The 25,374-nt window shown below is 57.6% G+C and overlaps 3 protein-coding genes across 5 annotated transcripts in view; 1 reads left to right on the forward strand and 2 right to left on the reverse strand.

The window, feature by feature from the left end:
- Positions 1 to 25,374, reverse strand: part of TPPP3 (tubulin polymerization promoting protein family member 3) — a 268,538-nt gene that overhangs the window by 41,626 nt on the left and 201,538 nt on the right. The window lies entirely within an intron of this gene.
- On the forward strand, positions 1,489 to 7,931 carry HSD11B2 (hydroxysteroid 11-beta dehydrogenase 2). The gene is made up of 5 exons (XM_050773273.1): positions 1,489 to 1,877; positions 6,004 to 6,216; positions 6,332 to 6,517; positions 6,623 to 6,760; positions 6,962 to 7,931. Exons 1-5 carry the CDS (start codon positions 1,613 to 1,615, stop codon positions 7,375 to 7,377), a joined length of 1,218 nt encoding a protein of 405 aa, XP_050629230.1. The 5' UTR covers positions 1,489 to 1,612; the 3' UTR covers positions 7,378 to 7,931.
- The window catches only part of ATP6V0D1 (ATPase H+ transporting V0 subunit d1), a 303,274-nt gene continuing 286,299 nt past the window's right edge, over positions 8,400 to 25,374 (reverse strand). For both annotated transcript variants that reach the window (XM_050773276.1, XM_050773275.1), the window contains 7 exons: positions 24,292 to 24,463; positions 14,933 to 15,111; positions 13,496 to 13,575; positions 9,653 to 9,730; positions 9,350 to 9,526; positions 9,172 to 9,249; positions 8,400 to 9,068 (listed from right to left, as the gene is read on the reverse strand). In XM_050773276.1, the coding sequence (XP_050629233.1) occupies positions 8,907 to 9,068; positions 9,172 to 9,249; positions 9,350 to 9,526; positions 9,653 to 9,730; positions 13,496 to 13,575; positions 14,933 to 15,111; positions 24,292 to 24,463 (926 nt within the window). In that variant the 3' untranslated portion in view covers positions 8,400 to 8,906. The remainder of the gene's footprint in view (positions 9,069 to 9,171; positions 9,250 to 9,349; positions 9,527 to 9,652; positions 9,731 to 13,495; positions 13,576 to 14,932; positions 15,112 to 24,291; positions 24,464 to 25,374) is intronic.

Genomic DNA, 25,374 nt, shown 5'->3' on the forward strand with positions numbered 1-25,374 from the left:
GACACAAGTGCTTACAAACACAGGCACACAAGGTCGTGTACCCAAGGTCAGGCACACACACCCTCTTCATTCAAGTCCTGCCTCCCAGGGCCGGGGTTTGCCTGTCATCTGTCCTTAGGAGGATGGATAGGTGGAGGCACAGGAGTGACTTGGGGCAAATTGGTCCTCCACCCAGAGCCTCTCCCTTTAGGTGGGTCTGGCTCCCAGCACCCCCCTGAGATTTCCCTGGCCCACCAGGGGGCTGTGTCTGGTGGCAGAGAGGGCACTGGAGGAGGCATTGCCCTGAAACCCTGGCAGAGCCTGGACACCTACGAGAGAATGAGCAACAGGGCTAGGAGGTGTGACAGGGAGTCCACAACCTCCCAGGACCTTGGGAGGGCAGGGATGAGGCACTGAGCATGGCCTGGAGGCCCACGGGAAGCAGGGACCCGTCTGCCGAGGGCTGCACCTACTCCTTTCAGCATCAAGCCTGCAGCCAGGTACTGGCACCAATTCCCAGTGCCTGGCAGAGCCCTGGCATGGATGCTAGGCACAGGGTGCCAGACACGGGGGTGGGCAGGGTGGGGGGCCACTGGGCCACACACAAGCATGGAGACCTTCACACACGCAGGCAGAAAAATCCACCCACACTCATACCACTTATTTTACCCCCTGGGGGTTCAGGGGAGCAAGGCAGGGAACACCCTGTCCTAGAGGCTGCCTTCTTCACTGACACCCCTCTGGCCTGGCTGTTGGGGTTGGCGGGGGTGGGCCATAGGTAATGGGAAACCTAGGTGCTTCCTCTGACACCCCACCCGCCACTGACCCACACACACATATATTTGTGAGGTAGGAAGTGGGGTCGTGCGTCCCCAGGGCTAAGCCCTGGAAGGAAAGGGAAAGATGGGCAGAGACTCCAAGAACCCGGAGCGGTCGTCCTGCTTCCCCACCAGCCCCTGTCCCAGGCGGGTTTTGTGGCCGCGAGCTGCTCAGGGGTGAGCGCGCCTTAGGGTGTGTGCGCCAGGGACCTGGCGCCGCGGACCACGTGGGAGTGCGGCGCGTGTACGGGCGCTGGCGGCGGCGGCAGCGGCAGCGGAGACCAGGTGAGCACCGGCTGGTTCCCCACGGTGTTCCTGCAGGCTTGGCGGCCGCGGCGGTGCGATCAGCAAAGGGCACCGGGATGCCAGTTGTGCGTGTCCTCAGGTGTCCCGAACAAGCGTGAGTGGCATGTGCACACCTGAGCGCGGCGGCTTGCCAGCCCCGGGCGCATGGGTGCTGCAGCCAGACGGCTCCTCTAGCGCAGCAACTTTGGGACTTTGTTCCGGCTTTTTCCAAATCGAATCTGGTCGAGGGGGCGGGGCGGGGCGGGGCGGGGCGGGGGGGGGCACCTGCCCTGCAGGGGGTGCCGGGAGAGAAGTGGAGGAAAGCCCCGCCCCCTCCCCGCCCGCTCCCCGCCCTCTCCCCCGCCCCCGGGGCTCTTTATAAGCTCGGCCCGAGGGCGAGCAGAGGAAGCCTGTGTCCCTCCCGCGCCTGAGGCCGGTGTTCCCCCGCACTCCGCGCCCGGGCCCAGACTCTTTCTCCCCGATCCCCGGCCGGGCCCCCGCCCCGCCCCGCCCCAGCCCGCTGGGCCGCCATGGAGCGCTGGCCTTGGCCGTCGGGCGGCGCCTGGCTGCTCGTGGCTGCCCGCGCGCTGCTGCAGCTGCTGCGCTCAGACCTGCGTCTGGGCCGCCCGCTGCTGGCGGCGCTGGCGCTGCTGGCCGCGCTCGACTGGCTGTGCCAGCGCCTGCTGCCCCCGCCGGCCGCACTCGCCGTGCTGGCCGCCGCCGGCTGGATCGCGTTGTCCCGCCTGGCGCGCCCGCAGCGCCTGCCGGTGGCCACTCGCGCGGTGCTCATCACCGGTGAGTGCGCGGGTCGCGGAGCGCGGGGACTCCAGGCTCGAGGGCGGGACTAGACACTCACAGGACTGACTCCTCATGGGCACGGCCAAGGCGGGCTCCCCAGCGCAAGAGTGGGAGAGTTCTCCTCCCCGGGGTGCAGGGAGCGAGCCAAGTAGGGAGCGCCGGGCACCTCCCCAAGCCCGGGTTCACTACCTGCTGCTGCAGGGAGTGTTGGAGGGAAAGTGAGACAGGGAGTGGGCAGGTTCAAGAAGGAAACTGACTGGTGGCTGAGAAGAGGGAGCCTCCTGGAGTTTGAGAGTTTATGCCATTCCCTTCCCCAAGAGAGCAGTTTCAGGGGACTTCGGAGGCTTTGAGAAGGGAGGATCGTTACCCCTTGAACGCTGCCTGACATCCCCACCTGAGACACCCCATCTCCCATTCCTGGGGCCAGAGGGAAGAGCTTAGATGGGGAACTTCCCCACCCGACCCAACCCCCACTGGCTGGGATCCTTGGAGTTCAGAAAAGCTTGAGGTCACCATGAGGGGCAGCTGGACATTCAGCTGTCTTTCTGTGTAGCCATCCACTGCCAAACTGCTGAGGCAGTAGTTCGGAGCCTGCACCCAGCACCCCACCCCCAAGCCCTCCTGGTCCTCTGTGCCCAGGAAGGAGCTCTTGGAGAGCTGGGCTCAGGTGCCTCTGACCGTATAGCTGAGCTCCTTTGTCTGAAGCAGGGAATAAATCTGTCACCAGAGGGAGGGAAGGGGAAGCGGGGGCTGCAGGCCCGGCCGGAAGTGGGGAGGGGGAGAAAGGCCAGGGGGCACTGACTCCATTGCATGGGGGAGGGGCAGCCTGGTGTCTCCCCCAACACCCATGGGTTTGGACAGGTGCTCTAGGCTTTGTCCTTGCATTGCGCCTGGGCTGGGGCAGCCAGCAACCTGGCTTCTCAGAGACCTGGGTCTACTAGGCGCCCTGTGTGATCAGATGGAGCTGGGAGAATTTTCCGGAGGAGGAAATCCTTGAGTGGGGCCCTGGAGGATGAGTGGAGATAAGTGGAGTATGAAAGGGATCTCAGATCAGAGAAAGGATGTGGGACAAAGGCTTAAGGCAGGAGTACACATGGCCTCTGCAGGGGACAGCCAGTCTGGCTGTGGGGGTGGGGAGAAGGGGATGTGAGGTGGTTTCCTTGGGACCGGCCTTGAATCAGGTAAGAAGTCAGACTGCTGAGGCAGAGTAGGGGGGAAGGAGGCACAAGGGCCACACACTCCAGCAAAGATGGTAGAGATGGGGAAGCGTTCGGGCTGGACAGGAGAGACCCAGGTTCCAGGAGCAGTGTGAAGCCTCAGCGGACCCCAATTTCAGGGGTTTGAGGAAGGAAAGTCAACAGACACCCCTGGTATGAAGTAGGGGCTAGGTTGTGGGCTCTGCCTCTGGGGACAGGGCAGATCCCTTCCTGCTTTCTTTATTTGTGAGCCACCTCAACAGGACCCAGGCCATCTGCAGGTACTAGTGGCCTAGCTGGATGGTCTTTCCTGAGGTCTCACCTCAGGCCTTTGTGCTGCTGCTGTTTCTTCTGGCTTTGAGCCTGAGAGAGAGGTAAGAGGAGAGATGCTTTCTCTAACTTGGGCTCACCAGATCTCTGGTGGCGAAGCTGGGGTTGGGGGAGAGAGGACTACCCAACCTGCCCTGTACAAGCATCAGGAAGCCTCCAAGTTTCCCAGGGCCCTCACACTTGGGGGTTGTCTCTCAACACCCAGCTGGAAGACAAGTAGGTAACCAGGTTCGGCCCCACCTGCCAAGAACACTGTGTCTTGGGCCCGGTAGAGCTGCCACTCCCCCTCCCCCTCCTAAGAATGCCCAGAGAACCACTTGCCGAGGCTACTCCTGGAGCTCAGCTGTGGAATCAGGGTTTGGGCTGAGGGTCAGGTGCCTGTGTGCGCGCATGTGCACCAATGGGTGGTAGGGATTGAGCCCATTTTGAAAACATCCAGCCAGGTTGGATATACAGGTATCTGAGGGTGTGCACATGAGCAAGAGGGTGTGCAAGATGTGGGCGACTTGGGACCACAGACCTGAGGCCTGTGGTCAGCTCAAGTCAGAATTGGGAGGTCTGTTTCCCTTGGGAGGACCTGTCTGCTCTGAGAGGGACCCGGGCAAGTGCACGTATGCATGTGTGTGTACACACACACACACGCACACACACATGCTTGCCTCCCTCTCCAAGGCAGACTTGCCTGGGGGAGTACCTCTCCTCAGCAGGAGCTCGAAGCCCCCTGCCCAGTGCTGTTTTCAGTAGAGGGAGTGGAGCTGAGATGGGGAGACCGTACTGAGCAGTCCAGGAGTAGGGAAGCAGAGCTGCTTTGCAGCTTCTATTCCAGAAAATGGGGGTTGGGGGGCAGGGTTGAGGGCCAGGGGTGGGGGCAGGAGCAGAACAGAAAGCCTCCCCACTCACTGGCCTTTCCCCTTCCCTCACTGGCTGCCCATGGAGCCAGGATCAGCATGGGAACAATCAAGGAGGCAGGGGCTTATCAGTACTATGGACCCCTACACTGGCTCTGCCTGGTGGTTCTTCTCTCTGCATACCAAAGACAGAAATTAAGCCTCCAAGAGTGGTAACTAACCTTGGTCACACTTGGTGGGTGTGGGAAGGGATTCAAATGTAGGTCTGTTCTCTTCTTCATCTAGCATGGTCCCTGTCGTAGAGGCAAGTACTCTGGGGCTCAGAAAACACCCGTGTTGCCACTGATTGGAAATCCAAGGGTCTGGGTGAAGTGGGGATGGGCCTCCAGCTTGCCTCCAGCCTGAAAAAATAGTCGAGCGTGTTGAGGCTGGGAAGGGAGGTGGGGCTCATGTTATACAGGGCCTGAGCCAGGGAGCTTGGGCTTCATTCTGACTGTGGCAGCCTTGGAAAGGTTTGCAGCACAGAGGGATATTGTCATTTTTGGAAAGATCCCTTCAGCTGCTTAGGTAGAGAAGGGCTTCAAGAGGGCAGGAAGGGACAGGAGTAGAGAAGAGGCTGCTTCAGAGTCCAGATTAAGGGAGGAGAGGCCTAGGCAGTCAGAAAGGAAGAGAAGCCGGATGTGGTGGCTCACATCTTCAATCCCAGCACTTTGAGAGGCCAAGGTGGGAGGATCACTTGAGCCCAGGAGTTCAAAACCAGCTTGGGCAACATAGTGAGACTCCCGTCTCTGCAAAAAAAAATTAAAAACCAGCCAGGCAGGCTGGGCGCAGTGGCTCACACCTGTAATCCCAGCACTTTGGGAGGCCGAGGCAGGCAGATCATGAGGTCAAGAGTTAGAGACCAGCCTGACCAACATGGTGAAACCCCAGCTCTCCTAGAAGTACAAAAATTAGCCAGGCCCATGGTGACGCACACCTGTAATCCCAGCTACTCAGGAGGCTGAGGCAGGAGAATCGCTTGAACTCAGGAGGCGTGAGCTGAGATCATGCCACTGCACTCCAACCTGGGCAACAGAGCGAGACTCTGTCTCAAAAAAAAAAAAAAAAGAAAAGAAAAAACCAGCCAGGCGTGGTGACACAGGCCTGTAGTCCCAGCTACTCAGGAGACTGAGGAGGAAGGAATGCTTGGGCCCAGGAGGGGAGGTTGCAGTGAGCCAAGATCATGCCACTGCACTCCAGCCTGGGCAACAGAGCGAGACCCTGTCTCAAAAAAAAAAAAAAAAAAAAAGAAAAAAAAAGAAAAGAAAAGAAAAAAAAAAAAAAAAAAAGAAAAGAAAAGAAAAAGAAAGGGAGGCTCCGTACTAATACTATGCCTGTGCCTGTGAGCTGTGACCTGAAATCAAGAAAGCAGAACTACACTGGGGCCTGGGACTGTCCCAGACCTGACCTATGTGGATTTGGGAAGCAACTTAGCATTACTAGGCCTTAGTTTCCTCTTCTGTAAGCCACATTGGTAGGGCAGCCATGGGGAGTCAGACAGATGACAGCTGTCACAGAGTTAGGGCCCAGGGCTCAGCTAGAGGGGCAAAGCCTGCCAGGGATGGGCCTAGGGAAGGAGTTAGGGTCGTTGATTGCTGGTGGCTTGGGTTTGCAGGGGCCTGGATCCCATCCAGACCCTGGTGATTGTGGGGTTGTCTCAGGCTAGGCTGGGCCACAGTGGAAGTTCACTGACTGCCCTGCCCTGGCTAGGCTGTGACTCTGGTTTTGGCAAGGAGACGGCCAAGAAACTGGACTCCATGGGCTTCACGGTGCTGGCCACCGTATTGGAGTTGAACAGCCCCGGTGCCATCGAGCTGCGTACCTGCTGCTCCCCTCGCCTAAGGCTGCTGCAGCTGGACCTGACCAAACCAGGAGACATTAGCCGTGTGCTAGAGTTCACCAAGGCCCACACCACCAGCACTGGTCAGTGGCAAGTGTCCACCAGGCAAGGGCATGGCAGGGCAGGGGGAAGGACACGGGGACTGGAAGTTTGCTGCTGGGCTGACCTGAGGCTTCCTCCTCTGCTCTGTGGCCTCAGGCCTGTGGGGCCTGGTCAACAACGCAGGCCACAATGAAGTAGTTGCTGATGCGGAGCTGTCTCCAGTGGCCACTTTCCGTAGCTGCATGGAGGTGAATTTCTTTGGCGCACTCGAGCTGACCAAGGGCCTCCTGCCCCTGCTGCGCAGCTCAAGGGGCCGCATCGTGACTGTGGGCAGCCCAGCGGGTGAGTGCCTGCCCCACTGGAGCAAAAAGGAGCCCCCTGGGGTGAGGGAGGGCTTAGGGAGCCCCTTGCCAAAGCCGAGCTGCCCCACTCCCAATCCATCCACAGGGGACATGCCATATCCATGCTTGGGGGCCTATGGAACCTCCAAGGCGGCTGTGGCGCTACTTATGGACACATTCAGCTGTGAACTCCTTCCCTGGGGGGTCAAGGTCAGCATCATCCAGCCTGGCTGCTTCAAGACAGGTGGGAATCAGGGCTGGGGGTGGGGTGGGGGTGGGGAGTGGAGCTGGGAATGGTCTTATGGGGGCAGGTCAACTTTGATGAACGGTCGTGGTTTTGGTTGGGGGTGTGGTTTTGGCTGGAGACCTGGCGCAGGTTAAATAGTCCTAATTGACTTTGGCTCCCCTAGCTGAGCCCGCTCTGACCTTGCCACTCCTTCCCCAGAGTCAGTGAGAAACGTGGGTCAGTGGGAAAAGCGCAAGCAATTGCTGCTGGCCAACCTGCCTCAAGAGCTGCTGCAGGCCTATGGCAAGGACTACATCGAACACTTACATGGGCAGTTCCTGCGCTCGCTACGCCTGGCCATGTCCGACCTCAGCCCAGTTGTAGATGCCATCACAGATGCGCTGCTGGCAGCTCGGCCCCGCCGCCGCTATTACCCCGGCCAGGGCCTAGGGCTCATGTACTTCATCCACTACTACCTGCCTGAGGGCCTGCGGCGCCGCTTCCTGCAGGCCTTCTTCATCAGTCACTGTCTGCCTCGAGCACTGCAGCCTGGCCAGCCTGGCGCTACCCCACCACAGGACGCAGCCCAGGACCCAAACCTGAGCCTCGGCCCTTCCCCAGCAGTGGCTCGGTGAGCCCTGTGCACCTATGGCCCAGCCAATGCAGCACAGAAGGCTCTGTGAGCCCTTGGTTCCTCCCCGAAAACCCCCAGCATTACCATCACCCAAGTCTGTCCTAGACCCTAGCCTAAAGGATCCTGCCCCCACTTCATGCCCACTGCCGATGCCCAATCCAGGCCCGGTGAGGCCAAGGTTTCCCAGTGTGCCTCTGCGCCTCTCCACTGCTTCATGAGCCCAAACAGACCCTCCTGGCACAACACTCTATCCTGCAGCTTGGAGAACTCTGCTGGATGGGGAGTCTCGTGAAAGACCTCACTGCAGTCTTTCACAGGACTCTGCAGATGGTGCCTCTGCAAACTAAGGAGTGACTGGGTGGGTTGGGGTCCCCCTCAGGATTGTTTCTCAGCACCAGTGCCTCAGTGCTGCAATTGAGGGTTAAATCCCAAGTGTCTCTTGACTGGCTCAAGAATTAGGGCCCCAACTACACGCCCCCAAGCCACAGGGAAGGTTGTACTGTACTTCCCAATTGCCACATGTTAAATAAAGACAAATTTTTATTTCTTCTAAAATGCGGCAGGTGCTGTTTGGAGGGGGTGGCTGGCTGGCTGGCTGAGTGACATAATGTGGCCGTGTGACAGGGTGGCAACTCCTGGGGCTCAGCATGGAGGCTGGGGACTCCCCTGGTAGACTCTGTGATTCACACCTCCCCCTCCTCCACTGACCTGGGGCAAATCATTTAAGACCATGGGTTTCCTCATAGTGAAATAGGGGTAATGACCCTGATCCCAATTGCTTGAAGCAACTGGAAAGGCCAGGGGGGCCTCCAGGGCCAACACCTAGCTTCCCAGGCCTGTATGCATCTGAGCCTCCAGCAGAAGAAGGAGCTATCTTCCTGGAACTCCCCAACCCTGAAGAATCTGGGCTGCTGACTGAGGGAGGGAAGTGGAGGCTTAGGCAGGGTTGCTTAGCAAGGTGGGGTCACAAGGGAAGTTAGGGGTCATGGAGAGGTACTAGGGTCTAAAGGAGACAGCAGACAGTTGGGCTTAGAGAGGGCAGTTTTATTGTCTCAGAGGGGCAGGGCTGAGGGAGGGAGCTGACAAGCAACATCCCCCCAGGCCCCAAGGACACACACACTCTATCCTTCCCATGGGCCACGGCTCTGGGAGTGACTCACAGAAGGGAGAGGAGGCTCGAACTGCCCCCAGCCCCCAGGGTTCTCAGGTTAGGGAGTTAGGGAGGAACATGAAAGTGACCACATGCTTCTTAGACACATCAGCGGCTGTAAACACAGGGCTGAGGGGGCCTCCTTGCTCTGGAGGGGGTCTTGGTCCATCCTTGGTGAGGGGTGCCCAGCCCCTTTTCAGGCCTAAGAACAGTCTCTAAGAGGGTCAGGAGAACTGGGCAGCCGCTAGGACAGTGTACTACACCCCGGGCAGGCAGGTGAGCCACAGGCTTGTCACAGACCACACACACACATGCGCGCGCGCGCACACACACACACACACACACACACACAGTGCAATTGAGAGCCTCGGGCCAGGACGCTAGAAGATAGGGATGTAGTTGTCGATTTTGGCGCGGTGGCGCTGGGCGATACATTCAGCGATCCACACGATGTTGCGACACTCCTGCTCCTTGAGCTTCACAAAGGCATAGAAGACACCAAAGTGGAACTGGTTCAGGAAGGCCAACTTGTTCAGCTTTACCTGTGGACACAGGAAGATGTGGTATCCAGGTGGCCATGGCCACAGAGTCAGGTCTAAACCACCAGGTTGGCCTCCCTCTGACAAGCAGACCCCACAGACTCACCTCATGCTCAAAGAATCGGTCCTCCAGCGTCTTGTCTCCAGGGTTGCTACCTGCACCCTCGAAGAGCAGCTTGTACTCCTGGCCAGGGGGGTGCGGGAAAGCATGAGCATGAGGGTTCTGGGTGGGTATGCTTGGTGACAACACGCCCACCCGCTGTCCTGCCAGCTGGGGCACTCACCGGGTAGTAATCGGCCACGTTCTTGACCTGCTCATAGTCATCAGCCCGAGCCAGCTGCGCCAGGCCCTCAGGGTAGAGCCGCCCACAGTGTGGAAAGAGCTTGGCACGGTCCTCTTTGGACAGCTCTGTGCCGAAAGAATTGATGGTGATGATGAAGGCGCGGCGGTCTGCTTCAAACTGTGGAGCCAGTGCACAGGTAAGGAGAGAGGGGGGAAGAAGAAGGCAGTAGCCAGTCAGTTGGCAGAGCCTCCCCAGGCCAGGGCTAGCGGGCACCAGCAGGCAGGAGGGCGGGCAGGCACTCACCTCTAGGATGGGGCACATGGCATCGGCCGTAGTCCCGCCCAGTAGGGTGCAGAACTTGTAGAAGGACTCCAGGTATGCCTGTGCAGAGCATGCAGCTTGCTCAGCACAGGCAAGGAGGCTCTGGAGGGCCAAGCCCTCATAGCTCCCTCCTCCCCTCCCTAGCCCCTTTCAAGGTGGGTACAAGCACACCTATGGATGGGCCAGGGCAGCCCTTACAGCAAAGCCAAACACTTCTGTGAATCAGCCAAGTGGCAGCTGCCCATAGCCTCCCATGCAGGAGTGCCAGGGCAGGGCCCACTGGACTGTCTGCTTCAGCCTACAGTCCCCTTCACCCCCTCATCTCACAGAAGGCTGGGCTCGCAGGGGTCCTCTGACTTCCCCCTGCTGCTCTGCCTTCCTTTTCCCCAAATCTTTCCAAACCTCCCCTTCCTCAGCTTCTGAAAACCAGGTGTGGCTGGATGTGGTGGCTCACGCCTGTAATCCCAGCACTTTGGGAGGCCAAGGTGGGTGGATCACAAGATCAAGAGTTCAAGACCAGCCTGGTCAAGATGGTGAAACCCTGTCTCTACTAAAAATATTTAAAAAATTAGCCAGGCATGGTGGCGGGCGCCTGTAATCCCAGCTACTCGGGGGACTGAGGCAGAGAATTGCTTGAACCCGTGAGGCAGAGGTTGCAGTGAGCTGAGATCATGCCACTGCACTCCAGCCTGGGCGACAGAAAGAGACTCCGTCTCAGAAAAGAAAAGAAAACAAAACAAAACAGGTGTCCGTGGGCTGGTGAGGAAAGGCCACACCTGAGAGTCCACAGGGATGGCAGGGACTGAGTGACCCGGCCCTCTCTGCCACCCTCCCTTACAGAACACCTCCTCCTCCCATCCTCCAGGCAGTCCCTCAGCATCACACAGCAAGAACAAAATTGTCAGGCCAGTTCCTGCTGAGGGATGGTTATTGCCTACACGGACGTCAGCTGGGCACAGTACAATGGCAGGCACATGGGCTGCCGGCGGGAACAAGCACTCCCTGCCCAGGCAAATTGGATCTGCTGGGCATGAGGAAAGAAGAGGTCAGCCCAGGCCCCAGGTCCCTCCCAACGCTCACTCACAAGAGCAGCCATGCTTCCTCCCAACACCTCTCCATGCCAAGGAAGGTGGATGATCTTACGGGCCCCATGGGGAGCTCCCTTGTAATGGCCAGCCTCCACTTAGGCCTCCCTAGTCCCATCTGCTGGCATGGGCTCAGAGACTCTGGCTCCACAGGCTAGAGATTATTCTTCCAGGTTGCAGGCAAGGGCTGGATGGCATGGAAAGGTTTTCATACTGAAGTCTAAACTCCAAGGTGTGGAGACCTTTCCACCAACTATCAGCTAGCTTGGGCTCACAGGCTTTGCTGGGTGGTGCTCCAAGAGAGATGAGATGAGACCCAGGAGTCTGTGAGGCCAGGTCTGCCCTGGCGAGCAATGCTGGGCAAGCTCGACTCAGGGGAAGGCCTGAGAGTGACCTCTGGGATCACGGGAAACAAAAATCTAGGACAGGTCAGGGAGTAAGAAGCCTGGAAGAGAGGGTTGTCCCCAGCACAGAGGATCTCAGGGATCAGAGGGCCTGGGTGGCAGAGATAGCTGCCAACCCCTCCCATGGTTTGGTGGTACCTTTCACAGTCCCTCTAGGGGCCTATCCCCACAGTCACCTCCTTCCCTGTGGCCAGCCAAGCTGGATATGTCAAAAATCCCACAGCCTGCCCCAGTGGGGCCTGCACTTCCTATTTGTGGGGGAACAACTAACCAGGTCTTGGGCTCCATGCCCTGCTACCTACCCAATTGCTTAGCCAATCTGTACCAATCCCAGGAGAGGCTGATCCCAGGGTCAGGGAGGCTGGTGGGACTCTTCTCTGGAGGCTAGGGCAGCTAAAGAAACTGGCAAGATCCCAGCAACCCCAGTACCAAGGTCACCTTCCCACTCCCACCCTGTCCCCTGGAGTCTGCCAGTCCACGGCTGCTGCACCAGCTGCCTACTGTTCCCACCCGCCGGGTGGCTGAGGGTCCACCTAATCTCCCATCTGTGGTCATCGGGCTGGGACACTGCCTGACAGGCTGGCAGTCCTGGCACAAGGCCCACAGCATTGGATCCATGTTTACGAGCTGGTGCCTGGGTAGCCCTCGCCAGCAACTCCAGCTAGAACCAGTCAGGCCCGGTGAGGGCATGGGTGAGGCTGGCGGACAGCCGCACCCCTCACCCTGTCTCAGGGCAGGGAACCCGGCAACAGGCCAGCTAGGCGCGTGCGTACACACACACACACACACACACACACACACACACAGACACGTATGTTCTCTCTCCTCTCAGCTAACTGGCTGGCCTGTGCCCTATTAGTGGAGTGGGTGAGAGCACTCACTTTTGCAAACAAGCTGAGCCAGGTGTGATCCCTGGCACTGCCAGTGACTTATTATGTGGCTTTAGGCAACCCACCCTACTTCTCTGAGCCTTCAGTTTCCCCATTTTCACATGGGGATAATGACACCTTCCCAGTTCCTAGTGCAGGCCAAAGGATTAAAGAAGCTGACGACCTTCCCACCTCTGGTCTCAGGCCTTCTAATCTGCTCTCCACGTTGTGGCTAGAAGGGGCTTTCTGAGAAGACTCTGCTCTGTTGGAAACCTCCACTGGCTGACCCTGCCCACGGGACTATGTTCAAACTTCTGGCCTTACATTCAAAGCCCTGGGTAACTTGATCCCATGCCTGCCTCTTCTTCTAGACTTCTCCCCTGTCCATCTGGAATGTGTCCTTCCACAGCAAACTGCCTGCCACTTGGCGCATGCTCCATGCTTTCCTTCTGCACGTGTTGGTCCCTTGCCGACACCACTGCAACCTCCAGGCAGGCCCTTCCCCTATCACCAGACCTACAATGTGCTCTGGCCCAGGCCCCTGCAGGGAGATTGGTGGGCCTGGGCTCAGGCTGCAGCCGAATGTCAGCCAGCTCGCTCCAACCAGGTCAGGAGAGGACTTTCACCCAATAGACAGGTGAGGTCAGCAGGTCCCTTGGCCGGGGTCATCCTCAGCCCCGCTTTGGGGCCTGCCCACCACAGATCCATGTTCCTGACTATAGCCCGTCTGGGGTCCTGGCGCTATGTATAGCTCACTGCCTCACTGCAGCCAGAGCATAGTCTATCCCAAACACCCCTAACCTAACTGGTCTTGGACTTTTATTTTTTTTAATTTTTAAACCTTCCTCTCCTCTCCGGTCCCCTGGCTCTTTAATCTCTTTGGGCCAGGGTAGCGCTGACCCAGAAATCCTGAGCCCACCTTCTATCTCTAGGGGTTGCCCAGTCTATGCTACAGCCTGGTGGGAGGCAAGAGGTGGGCAGGGGATGAGGACAGTGGGAAACGGCACTGACTCCAAGCTTGGGAACCTATGAGGGACATGAGGACCTGGCTATGCCTCGCCAGGTCCCTCCCCCCACCATAACTGAGCACACTGTTGCCTTTGCTCAAGTGCCTGTCCTTGCTGGCAATAGCTTAGGTAGGGTGGTTCCAGGGTTTACGGCCTGGGTGGTAGCCCATAACCCTCCTGGATGCTAGGGGAGCGGCTGTCCAGGAGCCAGCTGTAACAGGCCAGCGGTGGAGCACCAGTCACTCCTGCTGATTTTATCTGAGCCCGCCACAGGCACTATGGGATAGAGAACCTGTTCCACACAGCCTTGTGCCCACCATGGGAGCCAGATAAGCCCCTGGGATAGGAGCCTGGCATAGCTGCATCCTGTCCCAGCACCTCACATAAATCACCGCCCTACCACTTCCCACAGCCCCACCCACCGACAGGCCAATCGCCCATGGCTTGTGCGGGGCATTACCTTGTAGAGGGTGTTGCGGATGATCTCAATGTTCATCTCGTCAAGGTCCTGCTCTGAAATGCAGTCCTGGAAAAAAGCCGCTGGGGAGGAAATGTGGTTTGAGGGGTAGGCAGGTGGTCTAGGCCAGAATCTTGATGTTCAACTGCCCTACATGGCACAGAGTACCTGTGCCACAAGGCCCACAGGACTGGGTACTGAGGGGTCCCCAGCCTGGGCTGTTGCCTTGGAAGTGGCAGAAGCAATGCTCTGGGCCATGTACACTGACCTGAGCTTCTCCTGCCTCCTTGCTCCTAAAATTGATTTATAAAGGAGGCAGCTAGCCATAACATGATCTAATCACCGCTGGGGCAGACCCAAGCTCAGACCATGCCAAAGACAGGCTTGCATAAGAGGCCATGACATCCTTCCTTCTGGAGAGGCAGCTGTGGATTCGGGGCCTAACGCCTACTTCTTTACACCCCCCAGGAAGGCCTGGCGCCCACATTTGGAAAACCAGCCTCCTCCTTAGGACAAGTCCAACAGCAGGGTAGGCACAGACCAGTGACCCAGGAGGCCACTGTGGGGTTGGAAAGAGAGGCCAGAGCAGGATACAGCACCCTCATCCCCCAAGAGGGCCTACAGACTCACTCGTCTATCTCTTCTTTAAAGACGGAGAAACTGAAGAAGCCACAAACAGCCCAGAACCAGCTCAGAGTTGCTGGGAGAGCCTATGGCAGACAAGGTCAGCAGGTAGGGCTCAGGCCTCTCAGCTCAGAACTTAGTGCAGCTTAGAGGCCTGTGGTTCAACCCTGGTGGCTTCTTGGAAGTGGTACCCCAGGCCCAGGACTCTGGCTATGAGGACACTTAGTGCCTTCTCCTCAGCCTCCTAAGCAGGCAGGAACTAGCACTGCCTAAGCAGGGCTCTGCAGGAAGCTCTTAATTCCCCTTCCCTGGCTTCTGACACGGACCTTGCATCCTGCTGGACACTGTCTGACCTGACCCAGGGGACCTGCTCAGTGGAGGGAAGTGACAATGTTTGCTTCGCTCCTCTGCCTCACAGCCAGCCAGCCACTCTGGCTCTGCTCACGTTCCAGCTCGCAGAAGCTCCATAGTCTATAGGAGCTCCCAGGACTCCAAGGGACCTGGGCCTCTCTCTCACTTCTCCATGAGCTCAGCCCTCCTCTGCACTCTGGGAAATCACTGCTTCACAAAGTGAGACAGTCCCAGTCAGACCCTGGGGGAGCCTGCCTGGCCCAGCAAAACCAACAGGACAGGAGCAGAAGGGGGTGAAGTGAGGAGAGAATGGGAGGAGGAAGTTGAAGGGCAACAAAGGTAAGCAGCAGTGTGCAGGTCTCACTTTCTGGCTCAGGGTCATCCCCCAGCAGGTCCACAAATCCCACCCTGATGTGCTGATGCTGACACCACTGCCCACCTCCCATGACCAACACAGCGGCTCACCGAGAGGCGTGTCCACCAGAATGGCATTGTAGAGCTCAGCAGGTGTCTGAGCAATGTTCACGGCCTCCATCTGCTCGAAGCTGCCTAGTGGGTGGCACTTGGGTACAAGCTCAGCAATGGAGCGCTGGTGCAGCGTGCCCGTGATGAGCAGGATCACGTTGTCGATCATGTAACTGTAACTATAGGAGGCAGGCAATAGCAAGGAGCCCATCAGGGTAGGGACTGGGAAGTCCTGGCATAGCACCATGCCCTTGCCCCCCTGCACAGGTCATCATCCCTTAACAATGTGTGCTGACTCATGGGTGATGCAGATAAGCACCAATGTCTCCTCTCCCTCCCCATGTTCCTCTCAAGCTCCTGACCAACCCCACTGCCAGAGGCCTAGGACAGACACAGCCCCCGCCTTTGGCGGGGTAGGGGATTCATGCCCTGTGAGGGATTGGGACACAAGTTAACTACCCCACAGCATGAACAGTGTTCTAACAGGACACGGGAACTGGGCACAGAAGGTGAGACATGCAGCTCAGCCCAGGGGTGAAGAGTGTGAGAGCCTGGGAAATTAAAGGGCTGGGAGAAGAAAGTGTGTTCTGGGAAGAGGGAACGGCATGTGCAAAGGCCTGGAGGCACTCACTGAGTGACGGATGCATTGGAGGAACTGGCATGGTCAGGACTGGCAGAGGGAGAGAAAAGCGCAGCAGCCGGCAGCACAGGGCTACAGCAGGCGGGGGGCAGAGGCTGGGCCTGGAGGGCCCTGGCTTTGTTTTGAGCACTAGGGATCTATGAGCAGGGTAAGCAGGGGAATTGCCATCCAGTTAGGGTCACTCTGTCCCCCAGTGGGGACAGAAGAGGAAGAGGCAGAGATGGCGAGGGGAGGAAAGGCTGAGGAGTGGAGTGGAGAGAAGCTTCTCCAGGGAAGGCCAGCAAGGAGCCAGTGGGGGTTCTCTGGAGTAAAGGCCCAGGTCAGGCAGACCTGCACAGCCCATGCCAGAATAGAGAGCTGTCCTCTTCCTTTAGGGCCTGAGGCCAGGGCTGGGCATTCACCCAGGATGGCCTGGATAAGACCCAGAGACCTGAACAGGAGGCTGGGTCAGGTCGATCCCAGGTCGAGGCTCTCATCACTCTGCCCTGCAGAAGGCCAGCTCTGTGGGGTGTATGGGCAGCAGAGGGGGCTGTGGAGCTGGGGAGGGGTGGGACTGCCCAGTTCAGACTTGGCAAGGGACAAGGCTCTGCCTACAACCAGCTACAAAGGGGCTGGGGCAGAGAGTTCTGTGTAGTCACCTGTGTGGGGATGCAGTGAAGGGCAGAGAGCCCCGGGCCACAGTTAGGCTGCAGTAGCCACAACTATCCTCCAGTCTGTCACCAGAGATGAACTCAGGGTACAAGGGAGCTAAATGAGGCCTAGGGGAAATTCCTCCAAGGTCAGGGTGAGGCACCTATGGGAGGATAAAAGTTGGGGTGGAGGCTGCTGTTCTGAGCTGGGCACTGAGCACGGGTCTTGTCCTAGCTTCTGAGTGAGCCAGACCTAGGCCCCTGCCCTGTGACAGGACCTTGTGCAACCAGTGCTCAGGCTGTCCAGGGAGGACCTTGGTAGGAGGTGAGTTCCCCCATACTGAAGGAAGAAAGGAGGGGAGGTGGCAGCCCAGGGCCCAGGCCTCAGCTCAAAGCACTGGCCACTGGGGGAGCTCCCATAGGGCCCTCCAGAAAGGCGGCAGGAGGAGAAGGCCCCAGCTCCTGTCCTGGCCTGACCCCTACTCCCCCTGCTTGCTCTACACTCCCCCTGCTTGCTCTACACTCCCCCAGCTCCCACCCAGCCTGGCGCCCTGCGAAGACCTTTGCTCTCCTGGGCCTGGGGCCAGGCAACTGCCCTCTCTCCGCCCCCAATCTGGCTGGGTCAGCTACAGGATGTGCACTGAGAAGAGACAGTCCCCTAACTCCCAACCATAACTGAGAGCCTCAAGCAAGGCCCACTTGCAGCTGCAAGCCAAGAGGCCCAAATGGACAGCCTCCTGCCCCCAACCCCACAGTGCTGACAGAGTAAGAGACCTCAGAGCTCACCAGAGCTTTGGGCCATGGTCTGCAGCCCCAGCCTGCATCTTTTCTACCCTGGACAGCACATACGCCTCCTGCCTATGAGGCCTCCAACATCTCACATACCCCAGAACCCATGCTGCATATGCGCCACCCCGCAATACTCTAACTGCACCCCATCCAGCCCCAGTGTAGCCTTGGTGCTCCCTGAGACAGCCACCAATCCCCTGCCCCCAAGCTGAAGGATGCTTTTTTATGATCTCACTCCCTTTTGGACGGGAAGAAGGAGAAAAACACACCCAAGGCCCATCTTATCCAAGTGATCCCACAACCACTAGCATTACCAGCCCCACTGTCAGAGCAGATAAGGCCCAGAGAAGGCCAGCACCAGGCCCTATCACACCACAAAGCAGAGGAGCTCCCTGCCCCCATGGCCAGTGTCCACACACCTCCACCCATGGCCAGGGCCCCCTGCCTGGCTCTACACACCCCACCTAGTCTCATTTTCTCAGAGGGATCCCCACCAGCCAGTTTCCTCTTTTTCAACCTCCCACTCCTTGTGTCCCCCGCTCAGGGCATCTGTTTATGTGGGGGAAATGCTGAGCCTAGTAAAGGCCACTCACAATCACACCACCCCAGCCCCTTCAAGGCCCTCTTCAAACCCAAGCCAGGCCAATCGTGGGTGATCCTGTGCCAGGCCCGGCACTTTCCTTCCCGGGCTGGCTATAAGCTTGTTGCTGCTGCAGCCCTGTTTTTCTCTCTTGCCCAGTGAGGGGCAGAATCCTCTTTTTCAGGAGATGAGAGGCAGGACAGGCCTGGCAGAGATGAGGCTGGCCCAGCAGTCTGCCTTTCTCCCAAGGCTGAGGCCTTCGGCAGACAGGGAAATCCTCTTCCTCCTTGCCTGGCCTAAGCAGCTGCCTCCCTGCCCCCAGAAAGCCACTCCACCATTCCTCCCCTCATTTGGCCTCAATAGGAGGGAATAAGGTTCCAGCTGGTCAGTGTCTCCCTCCAGGGGAAGACAGCTGGGGAGTGGAGGGCCGGCTGCCCGCCAGGCCAAAGAGGCCCTTGTGGGGTGGGGGTGGGGCCATCTGTATTCCTCTGCCCAGAGGCCCTCCCTTGCCCTGTGCCTTCAAAACTCAGTTTGGGTCCACAGACCTCTTAGTTTGGAGTTGAGGAAGCCACTTCCTCCAAGAAGCCTTCAGAGTCCCTAGCCAACCAACCCTGCCCCTCTGCTGTGCCCTTTGGTGCCACCTGCTGGAACAATATGGCTTCTCAACCCTGGGGGGCTGGTCTGGTGCTGGTGAGGCAGCCATGATGCCTGGGTACCCCTGCCAGCCTGTCCACTGCAGTCCCCAGCAGGGGCTCGGGTGAGCTGCTAGTGACAGTATCTGTACTCAGTCACATCTGGGTCCTAAAGAGCCCTGTGCAGGGTGGAAAGTGAACAGAAATATCACTGTTTCTGAGTCCTGTCCATGCCCTCAGCATACCACCTCTCAAGACTTAGTTTCTCTTCCATATCAAGATAAGTGAGGGCCAGCCATGGTGGCTCACACCAGTAATCCCCACACTTTGAGAGGCAGAGGTGGGAGGATCTCTTAGCACAGGAGTTTGAGGACAGCCTGGGCAACATAGCAAGACCTCATTTTTATTAAAAAATCAAAAAAATTAGCCACGTGTGGTGGCATGCACTTGTAATCCCAGATACTTGGAAGGCTGAGGCAGGAGGATCACTTGAGCCCAGGAGATCAAGGCTGCAGTGAGCTATGATCATGCCACTGCACTCCAGCCTGGGCAACAAGCAAGATCCTACCTCAAAAAATAAAATAAATAGGCCGGGCGCGGTGGCTCAAGCCTGTAATCCCAGCACTTTGGGAGGCCGAGACGGGCGGATCATGAGGTCAGGAGATCGAGACCATCCTGGCTAATATGGTGAAACCCCGTCTCTACTAAAAAATACAAAAAAAACTAGCCGGGCGCGGTGGTGGGCGCCTGTAGTCCCAGCTACTCGGGAGGCTGAGGCAGGAGAATGGCGTAAACCCGGGAGGCAGAGCTTGCAGTGAGCTGAGATCCGGCCACTGCACTCCAGCCTGGGCGACAAAGCGAGACTCCGTCTCAAAAATAAATAAATAAATAAATAAATAAATAAATAAATAAATAAATAAAATAAAATAAAATAAATAGAAGATGAGGGTGGGTGCGGTGGCTCACGTCTGTTATCCCAGCACTTTGGGAGGCCAAGGCAGGTGGATCACTTGAGGTCAGGAGTTTGAGACCACCCTGGCCAACAAGGCGAAACCCCATCTCTACTAAAAATACAAAAATTAGCCAGGTGTGGTGGCACGCGCCTGTAATCCCAGCTGCTCTGGAGGCTGAGGCAGGAGACTCACTTGAACCTGGGAAGCGGAGCTTGCAGTGAGCAAGAATGTGCCACTACACTCCAGCCTGTGTGACAAAGTGAAACTCCATCTCAAAAAAAAAAAAGAGAATATGAGTGAGGTGTGGCTCCAACAGAGATAATGAGCTCTAACCTGCTCATAAAAGTCCTGCCTCTCCCCGAGGCACAGTTGGGTCCTTCCACCTGGTCTGAGCCTTCTGGGCCTCACGGAGCTCCTGCATGCTTGACCCCAGGCCCAGGAAAAGAGTGGCAGTGCTGGCACTTCTTCAAGGCAGGAGCCAGGTCTAGCCCAGGACCCTGAAACCACAGCAGGCCTACAGCCCCCAACTGCAGAGTCCTGCCACGGACCCAGAAACAGTGACTGTAGATAGCAAAGACAGGAATTGGCCAGGGGAGTGGGGGCCAGAGGAACCTGATGCCCCTCTGTGACCAAGCAGGGCCCCAAGGTTGGGGTGACAGGTCCTGGAGAAAATCACAGATGTGCTGACAGGCTCATTAGGCATTTGAGGCCACTGTCCTGGGACAAAGCCTCTTTCCAGTTGCCCACTCCAGGCTGGTGGCACTGAGGCCCCTGACACAAGAGAAATATGGGCTCTCAGATCCCCCAGGTGGTTCAGGTTACCCATGCCCAGGCTCTGCCAATGGGCACCTGGGCTAGGCCCCCTCCAGGGAGGCTCACTCATTCAAAGACAAAGGCCTTTAAAGCCCACCTGGGACTCCCCAGAGGCCACACTCACTCCTCCCACAAGTCTCTCAGCTTCTCTTCCAGGACCGACTCTCTCAAGGGAAAACATCATGGAATGGCCCAGATCAAAGTCCCCTCCAAGGTCAAAAAATCCTGACAGACACTATCCCAAGTCTCACAGCAAGGTAATGACTGGGCTTGGGCACAGTGACATAACAACATGTTAGTGGCATGAAACTGAGCCAGATCCTCTCAAGAGCACATGACGAGTCTACTTTAGGGGCCCTATCTCAATCAGGCTGTCAGCCCCATGCCAGACAGCTGCCTCTTTTCCAGCCACCTACTCTCTCCAGTGGCATTTCTATCCCCACCTGATCCTGGAGTCCTCCCAACGCTGTGAAGCCACCTGTGAACCCCAGTTCCATTTGCTAAAGCTGCTCACAGTCCTCTCCAGGCACTGTCTATACTATCACTGGTACCACCCCACTGCATCCAGCCATCTCCCTCCCAGCCCCAGGCCTGACCCAGACCAGGTACTGGTTATATGTGCAGCTGAAGGCTGGCCAGGACCTACAAAAGCAGTGGACACTGTCTCACACGGAAGGACAGAGGCAGCCTCAGCCAGCTCCCGCTTTCATCACCTCCTGGCAGAAGCCTGCTCCAGCCAGCCTGGGGCAGCTCCAGAAGCAACTACGAGGCCCTGAGGGATGGAGCTAAGGTGAACTCTGTGATGGTCCCGACCTCTGTCCCCAGCTGGGCCAACTTTGTGGGCAGTCAGGGCACTGTTCTCTCAGGTCTTCACACCCAGGACGGGGCCTCTCACTGATGCTTCTACTACCTGGAGGACTGTACTCTCCTCTCTGGCTACATTCCTCTGGGTTTTCTAGGGTAGCTTCCTCCTTCCCAGAGTGGGCACCACACCTGGAGGCTGTTGTGTGGGGCACAGAGCCAGGTGCACCATGCTCGCTACTCAGGACATGTATAGTTCCCTCAACCTAAAAACCCCCTATTCCAATGCTTCCTTTAAATGCTTTTCCCCTCAGCCACACTAGCCACCTCCTCAGGGAAGCCAATCGTGAGCCCCAGCCTGGGGGAGCTCAGGCCTCTATGGAAGACTTCACCCCTTCCTGCAGCACTCCACACACACACTGGGGATGACCTGCTGGGACAGAGTGGAGAAGGGAGAGTGGCCAGAGAGGTAGGAGTTAAGTCAGAGAGGCATCATGGGAGCAAAGAAATAGCTAGGTGACTGGGGGCTGGACACTGCAGAGTGGTCACACCTGGAGTGAAGGTGTGGGTCAGGGGTGGCTTTAGCCAGGGCCTTGTGGTGGAGTGATGGGACTGTTGAAAGCTCAAGGGATGAGGGAAAATGAGAGAACAGACAGTGAATGTAAAAGTTTAGGTCCCCTGAGATGGTTTTTAACTATTTGAGCTTGCTTAGATACTGAAGAGAAGAATTTGGAAAGGAAGGTGCCTGCACGGACAGGAATGCAGATGAGTGGCCACTCAGCATCCAGGGAGTAAGGTGAGGGCACTCAGAACATTGGTGGAAGGATCCAAGAGAAAAGGAAGGGCGCTTCTGCCATTGGAATGGGCTTCAGGGGTGGGGGACAGAAGCAGCACTGGGAGGTATACGGGTTTCTACTGTCTTTGTGAAGAAGGTGGGCCATCTGCCCAAGAGGAGGCTGGGGGCAGGAGAGCAACAGTATAAGATGGGAAGGTGGTCTTTGCAGTGCTGGTGGGGTCTGCAGGGTGCTGAGTAGGTAAAGCCAGAGTCTGCCAGGCAGAAACAAGCTGAGGCTGGCTAAGAGGGTGAGTATGCATGCCTGGCAGCAAGGATGACCCCCCCTCCCCCAAGGCTGGCTTCCCCAGCTTTCCTCCCCGCAGTGGAGGTAGGGGGAGGGCGGCTCCAGACTGGAGGCTGCTGGGATTCCTCCAGGGCTGGGGGGCTGCCAGCCGGGTGGGACCATGAGTTGGGCGGCCAAGAGAGCTGCGGATGTTGGCAGAAAAGTGCTCGAATGATGGACCAGGGAACCTCAGCTGGGGAGGGCGGGAAATGAAGACAGAAGGGGTAGCAGGGGAGGAAGCAAGGCCTAGTGTCCCGCTGAGTCCGGAACCCGTGTCCCACAAGGGACTGAGAGTGGGCTGGAGGGCCAGAAGGCTGTGGGTAGAGAGGGTGCCTGATTCAGCAATTTCAGGGGTGGAGCAGTTCCAGGTGGTGACATGGGCCTGGGCAGCCATCAGTGGGGGTGGCTGAAGTGCAGAGCAGAGGAGGAAAGGTGCAGGTCATTGGAGATGACTAGGTCATGGACCAAGCAGACACAGGACCTGATGGGCTGACACGTGACTGCTGAGCTCCTGAGGGCAGGAGTGAGTGGCTGGTAGGACTGTAAGCCACAATCACCCATGAATGGAAGGGATGGGAAGCGGCAGATTCGGAGAGCCTGCCACAGGACAGAACTTGGCTGCTTTAAGCACCCTTGGTGCTTGCAGCCAACCTCTAGCAAAGAGCTGGCAGTTGTGCGGCCTCAGTCACGCTCAGACCCCTCTCCAGTTTCATGGCCTGGCAGGCTAAGACCAAGACAGGCCAAAGGCTAGCTGCACAGGCAGGTGGGCCGGTGGGCAGTGGGATGGGTGATATCTACCCTCTGACCATGGACATGGGGTCAGGCCTCCTCCGGCCAGCCTAGCTGGCAAGGCCAGAACATTCACCAGGAAGCTAAAGCAGCCTTGTGCAAACAAGTCTCAGGCTGGGCTCTGGCAATAAATGTACTGCTTCCTGGTATGTCCTCAGCTCTGGCTTTGCAGCAAGGAACACAGAGACCCAGGCCAGGGAATGATCAACAGATGGGGAGCTGCAATGTGACCCCTAATGTGGCACCACAAGAGATACCCCATTACCAGCCTCCTGCCCCAGTAGGTCCATGTTGGCATACTTTGATGGAGGCCAGGGCAGCAAGGAGGCTCTCAGGGAAGGAGGTCTGTGGCCAGGAGAGGGCCTGCTTCCTAGCTTGGGCATGTTCCCTGGCCCTTCAGGTGTCCCAGCCTGTCACTCCTGCCTGAGAATGGAGCCCTTTGGCTGCAGCACTTCCTTGAGCAAGTGGATCCTGGGCAAGTGGCTCCTAACTGCAGGGGATAAGAATCAGGCCAGGCAGCAGGCATCTAACTCTGTCTCTGCAGGGACAAGTGGGGCAGGTGTGCCAGGTCCCAAGGAGGACGGTGGAGGCACCATAATCAGGGAATGGTAAAAGCTAGACAATACTCAGAGAGTTCAGGGAAATGCTTCACATACTGCACACTCACATTCTGCCAATGCAGGGTACTCTCCTAGACGCTAGCTGCCGAGCATGCCTCTGCTCACCACCCCTATGGGGCAGCCACCTAGACTGGGGCTATTTCTTTGTCCACCAGGACCTGGCTCATGGCTCTTGGGACATCCCTGCAAAGGGACCCTCTCTACTTTCCTATGTCCACAGACATACATGGCCAGCAGAGACTGCCCAGTCCAGATGCCCTCCCCAAGCCTGCAGATCCCAAGGTCCTTTCCTCCACTCAGTTTCTCCAGGAGCGTGATGAAGGCAGAGCTGTGCCCAAGCATCAGACAATGAAGAAGCTGGGGCAGCCAAGGGTCATATGAATGGGGGCCTGCCTACCTGAGTTCCTGAGGGCTTGTGTCAGAACTGAGAAAGGCAGCTAGACGTTCAGCCTGCTCCCCAACTGTACTCCGACCCAATCTCCCTGAGACCCAGGGCCATGGTCAGAGCAGACAGAGAATGGGCCTAAGACCTTGGCCTTTCAGAGCTCTGTCCATCGCCTGACACCTGACCCCTGGCATGGGGAGTGGGGCCTGGTGAGTGTTTTGTTTGGGTGCTGTAGGGTAAGAAAAAGGGCTCCCACCTTCCCAGGTTTCCCTACCCTAGTCTATGTGATTGAGGGAAGAGGCTTCATCCAGCACTACTGCGTGGGACACTCTTGCCTGCCCACCATATCTTCAGGCAGTAGTGAACATGCTGGTGACCCCACTTTATAGGTGGTGGCCTGGAGGTCCAGCGTTGTTGAATGATCACGCACACAATCAGGGAGGACTCTGAAAGCAGGGCCCCGTGACAGCTGGCCTGACAGAGCTGTCCTTAGCTCTTGACAGCTGACGTAGGCACGAAGGCAGCTGGCCTAAGCCACACTGGGGCCGGCTCCTGCAGGTGTAACTATCCTGCCCAGGTAAGAGGAGAAGGCGCCACAAGGCACACTCACGTAATGAAGTCTAGGAAGCTGGCGAGTGGCTCATAGGCGTGGTTCCTCATGTGGCGGAACTCCACCACCATCTTCTCCTTGAGCCGGTCATCGATGACTGACACCGTCAGAGGTGATGCCTCGTTGGCCAGGAAGTTACCATAATCAGTGCTCTGCAGATGCAGTTTCAAGTCTGAAACCCAAGGGTAGGGGGTGAGGGCTAGCCTTGCTGGGCCTCCCCAAGGGTCCCAAGTCCCCATTCCCACCCCGATCAGCCCCAGTTCTCCCCTGCAGTTGTGTCCCACTACTACCCTGACCTCCATCTCCCTGTTGGCTCAGGGCCTACCACAGGGCAATCAGCTAAGGCCCTGGAGATGCACCAGATCTTTGGGACACAATCCAGGACATGGGGCCCCAAAGTTCGAGCATAAGAGGAATAGTTCCTCCCCAACATGATCAGAAAGCCTGGGAAACTCCAATCCACAACCCAGTCTTTGAGGCCTTTCTGTATGCTAAGCTGTAGGCTGGCTCTAACCTAGAGCAGCTAAGTCCTGAGTCCTGCACTCCAGGGCCTCAGGGTCAGAGGGGCAAGCCAACATACCCCGAGGCAGACACGAGGCACATGAAATACAGAAGATGCCTAAAGCTGTGGAGTGGAGTGGAGAGGGCACCAAAGATCAGACTGAGAAGATGAGAAGGCCACAAAAGGCTGGGCCACAGCAAAGGGCAGGGGCAAGAAAGTATAAAGGAAACAGCCAGGAGGAGGGTGTGAGTGACAAGTGGCCTTCAGGGCAAATGAGTGGCACGCAGGGGAGGTGAGGCTGACAGGAAAGACTAAGCATCCCTTCAGAGTGGCTGGAGGCAGGTAGACCAATCCTGAGGGCTCTCCTGAGCATTCAGAGATGGCCTGAGGGAAAAGGAAAGAGAGGCAGAGCAGAAGGGCCCGGGGGAAGCAGGCCAGGGAAGAGGCAGTGGGATCCTGATGAGAACCTAACAACAGTCTCCCACAGTTTTGTTTTGTTTTTGTTTTTGTTTAGAGATGGCATCTTCCTATGTTCCCAGGCTGAACTTGAACTCCTAGGCTCAAGCGGTCCTCTGGCCTCA

Source organism: Macaca thibetana, chromosome 20, assembly GCF_024542745.1.
Source record: "Macaca thibetana thibetana isolate TM-01 chromosome 20, ASM2454274v1, whole genome shotgun sequence".
Taxonomy (NCBI): Eukaryota; Metazoa; Chordata; class Mammalia; order Primates; family Cercopithecidae; genus Macaca; species Macaca thibetana.